Raw genomic sequence first — 4,684 nt, forward strand, 5'->3', positions numbered from 1 at the left:
CCGATCAACAGAACAGCCTGCTCGTGAAATTAACGTGCAAGTGACTGAGCATTCCACAGACACGTGTACCCTTAAAGTAGTTCTCGGGGATAATCAGCGTGGCACAGTGTGACAAGGCTGACCCTTTGAATTACAGGCACAACAGAAACAGGAAGTAAGAGTGAGAGAAAGTTGTGGTGGAAAAGTACAGCAGGGTTCGCCACCATTCCCTGCCAGAGCCTCGTGGAGCTTTAGGTGTTTTCACTCACAACGCCCGGTCTGGGAATCGAAACCGCGATCCTATGACCACGAGTCCACTGCCCTAACCACTGGGCCATTGTGCCTCCACACTGAGAACCTTACACTTGTCCTAAAATTATCAACGTCATCATTATTTTGATATCCACTTTTCCATGTTTCAGTGAGTCAGATAAAATTTGTTGAGGCAGATTTTCTATGGCTGGATGCAACTTCCTGTTGCTGATCAACTTTTGTCTCAAAACAAAGTAATATGATCAGATATGTGATGGAAGGTTGGAAATGAATGACATTACTTGTATGATGATGAAACTTATTTGCAACTATTCCAACAATGTCAACGAGGAACACATAACAGGTTTCTTTCAGTTTCTATCCACCAAATCCACTCACAAGGCTTTGGTTAGCTTAGGACTGCAGTAGAAGGCATTTGCTAAAAGTGTCATACTGTTGGACTGAATCTGAACTTATATATTTAAGAAGCAAACTCCCTTATCACACAGTCATGGCTGTTACTAATACTAGTATAAATCTAGAATCTAATATTTGGTTAACTGCCTACATAATTTTTGTTTTGGAATAAATCTTTTTCACATTTGCATGGATGTGGCAGTGGCTGTTTTTCTAAAATATGAATTGAAGAACAGATCTGATGAAACCTGTTCTTTGGTTAGTCAGGCAGACTAGAGGAAGCAGTTATGTTCCTGTGAAAGGCTAATGTAGGATTTGAATGTAATGAAAAGACAGGGTTAAGAGAAGCTTTTAGTTTCGGTATTCACATAACCCCTCTAGTCCTGATGTCTCAAAAAATTGCTCCCAGTATACTCTACAAAGTGGTTATTGGTTTGTGAAGGTTTTGCTCTTTAGTCTTGATTTGTTGAGATGGCAACCTCTCTAGTGCTGGTGCCATAAAAAATATTTTAAAGCATCTAATACACTTTGTAAAGTGGTTGGTGTTAGGCACGACATCCAGCTGCAGAAAACCTGCAAAATGAAACAGACAAGTGTGTGGTCCCTAGACCAAACCTAATGGGACAGTAACTTCACACAAGGACTGGCTCAGGCTGTGATGACCAAGTCAACTCAGGCTGGCATAGAAAACATGCATGCATGATGATGATGATGATGGTGGTGGTGGTGGTGATTGATGTCTGTAGTTCATAACCCTAGTGAGGTTTATTACTGGCTTATTTCAATACTTTTTTCTTCTTTCAGTTTCCAGTAACCCAGCAGGCCCTACTTCAATTCACAGCAGCAGCTTTACTCTCACCTGGTCTACCAGTCTGAAAATGTCAAATATTGATAAAAATAGCTTCACTATGGACCGAGTAAGCCTTTTCTATTGTTACTACACTGGCCTCTGCTTCTCAAAATTAGTTAACTACACATCTTTGCCACCCAGGCCTGCTTACTCTACCTGTTTCTCTTCCTATCATTCTTATTGTGTTTTACTTAAATAATGCACTAAATACTTGATCCATTCATTCCCCACCAAAATATTGGCCTCCTGGGATAACTTCTTCACTCACATTTTGACCCCCAGCATTCAACTTGAACCTCATTTACCACTGGTGTTATAAGTCTGGGAGAACTTGCAATGGACATTCTCTCTTTTGACCAATTTAAAAGACTACAAATAAATATGTCTTGTTATATAATGTTGATTTCTGATTTTTTTTACTTGAAACCACAAATTTAAGTTATGGTCAGAATATAAGTTGATTACATTCAACCCAGTATTTTACTAGTGTAGGAGCTTGCTTAATCCTGCCTAACTGAGATTCAAAACCAAATCTACACACTTGTTGCTTGTCAGACGACTGTCTGATTCTATTGTGTTTTATCTCCATGCTGGGAGATTAATGAGAAAGAAATCAGACTCTTCTGACAAGCAACAAGTGTATAGATTTGGTTTCAAATCTCAGTTACGCAGGGCGAAAGCGAGCTCCTACACTATTACTTTATTTATATCAACCTTCACAAAAAAGTGAAAAGTAAACTCTGGCTGTTGGGATTTAAAATCAATTTAGGAGATATAAAAATTTCACATGGTATTTTGTTTAGCAGTGAACACTTCTGCCATCCACCAATCTTGTGTATTTTATATTCCCAAAGAATCTGGTATCTATTTCTAATTTTATGAATGCATAAAGGTTAAAAGGATGTAAACAGGTAGTTCACTTTCATGTCTATTTAGATTCAGTAGGGTTAATACTGCTCATGTTTACAGTTTCGATTTAAAAGGGGTAAAGATATTAGCTAATGATTGTTAATTTTGAAATTTCTAAATTTTTGTTCCTCTTTATCAGGTTCCTTATGATGCCCCGTTGATAGGATCTATTTATCTCCGTATGAAATGCAACATGGAAACCAATGTTAGTGAGAGTGGCTTTCTGGTAAGTTGGGTTGCTGAGCCATTTATTTATTTATTAACCCATTAGTGTTTAAACCAGCCCAAATAGTCTACTTGTTTTGTTCAAACTGGCCAGTTTTTGGCCTCTCACACCTATCTTACAATGTTATTCTAAAACTAAACTCTCAAATCATCAAAATCTTGAAGTTAGGAGATAATTCCTGATTAATTCAGACCATTTGGCAGAATAATCTGAATGCTAAAGGGTTAAAGAGGACCTTATCAAACAAAATAGTCCTTTCCAATTCCGAATCTATCTTGTTAATTAAACAACATTTTCAGTAGAAAAATTGTTATTGTTACAAAAGTAAAATAAAGCTTTTCTTTCTTTTAACATCAGTTGAAATAATTGTATTAGTTTCTTTACATGATTTTTTTTTTATTCAAGAAATCTTTGATGTAGGATCCCTTTTATCAAGTAAGCATGAATTACAAATTCTGTCTCCTGATATTTAAATTGGATTAATAGCGATGAGGGCTTCAAATGATATAAGGTGTATCATAACCGAGCATTATAACATTTATAAAACAGTATTAAGACATGCTTTCAGAAACATGTGTCATTAGTAATCACTAGATCTCAGTTTATTTTGATTGTTTTTCTCAACTGATTAAAACAGGAATATTATGAGACATAATAACCTAGTCTAATTCAAATCGTAGTCTGCTTTAAAAAATTGCTTGCTAGATAATGGAGACCAAGAAACATTGAAAACTTGACAAAATGATTACATTTGAGTTGACTTGGCCCTAAACTACAATATTTTATGTATAGGTCTAAGATATTAAAATATTTTAACCCTTCAGCATTCAGATTATTCTGTCAAATGTAATGCTTATTAATTTACATTGTTTTGAGTTAATTATGCATTATCATGTAGCTTTGAGATTTCAATGGTGTGATTGTTTATTCTTAAAATGACATTGTAGGATAGGGGGTGAGAGGCCAAATCTTGCCAGTTTGAACATGTGGAAGCATGTGGTTAGGGTGTTGGACTCATGATCAGAAGATTGTGGTTTTGATTCCTGGACCAAGCAATATGTTGTGTTCTTGAACAAAAATTTCATTTCACGTTGCTCCAATCCACTCAGCTGATGAAAGTAAGTATTCCTGCAACAGACTAGTGTCCTGTCTAAGTGGGGAATTTATATGCCTTGGAAACCAGCCCTTATGAGTTGGTATGACCCAAGAAGGAACTTTACTTTTTTTACCTTTTTTAGTTTGAACCCAAAACAGGGAATATTTTGACTGGATATGGCCAGTTTAAATGCTAAAAGTTAATATTTTTTTTATCTAGATTTAAGAAAAGTTCATGTAAATGCCTAATATTACAGAATTGTGTAATAGTTTTGTTTTTTTTAATCAATTTCATTTCCAGACTATGTTTGAAGATGTAAGTGGGTTAGGTGCCTGGCATAGGCGTTGGTGTGCTCTTTCTGGAAACAAAATGAAATATTGGAAATATCCAGATGATGAAAACAGAAAGGTAACTGTTTTTTCTTTGTTTTTAAGTTCTTATGATTTCATCAGAGTAGTCTTAGCTAGTCAATTATTCAATTTCATTTTTGTGATTTATACTTCTACCCTAAGGTTGAACTCTTTTAATCATATTTTACCAAGGACTTATTAGCTTGTACTGATACCACGAGAAAATGTATTTGGTATGCTCTGTAAAGTGAATTGGGTTGGTGATAGAAGGGCATCTTAATTGTAAAAACCAAGCCAAAATGACATACATGAGCACCAGTCTGTGAGAGCAGTGGCTCCCCACTAAAAAGTGACTTGGATCATGAACTGTTCTGCTCATTCCAGCATGGAAAGTGAATATAAATTTGATAATAACTTGAAGTGTTGCTAAGTGGAAGTATTGAATTGTTCGTGCATCAGACAAAATGCTTAACATTTCTTCTGGCTCTTTATGTTCTGAGTTCAAATACTGGCTAAGTGGAAGTATTGAATTGTTCGTGCATCAGACAAAATGCTTAACATTTCTTCTGGCTCTTTATGTTCTGAGTTCAAATACTGGCATGGTC

The 4,684-nt window shown here is 35.8% G+C and overlaps 1 protein-coding gene across 1 annotated transcript in view; it reads left to right on the forward strand.

Annotated features, from left to right (window-relative positions):
- The window catches only part of LOC106874232 (anillin), a 38,203-nt gene that overhangs the window by 28,479 nt on the left and 5,040 nt on the right, over positions 1-4,684 (forward strand). The window contains exons 14-16 of the mRNA XM_052966377.1: positions 1,453-1,565; positions 2,547-2,633; positions 4,030-4,137. Coding sequence (XP_052822337.1) covers positions 1,453-1,565; positions 2,547-2,633; positions 4,030-4,137 — 308 coding nt within the window. The remainder of the gene's footprint in view (positions 1-1,452; positions 1,566-2,546; positions 2,634-4,029; positions 4,138-4,684) is intronic.

Source organism: Octopus bimaculoides, chromosome 1 (assembly GCF_001194135.2).
Source record: "Octopus bimaculoides isolate UCB-OBI-ISO-001 chromosome 1, ASM119413v2, whole genome shotgun sequence".
Classification (NCBI taxonomy): Eukaryota; Metazoa; Mollusca; class Cephalopoda; order Octopoda; family Octopodidae; genus Octopus; species Octopus bimaculoides.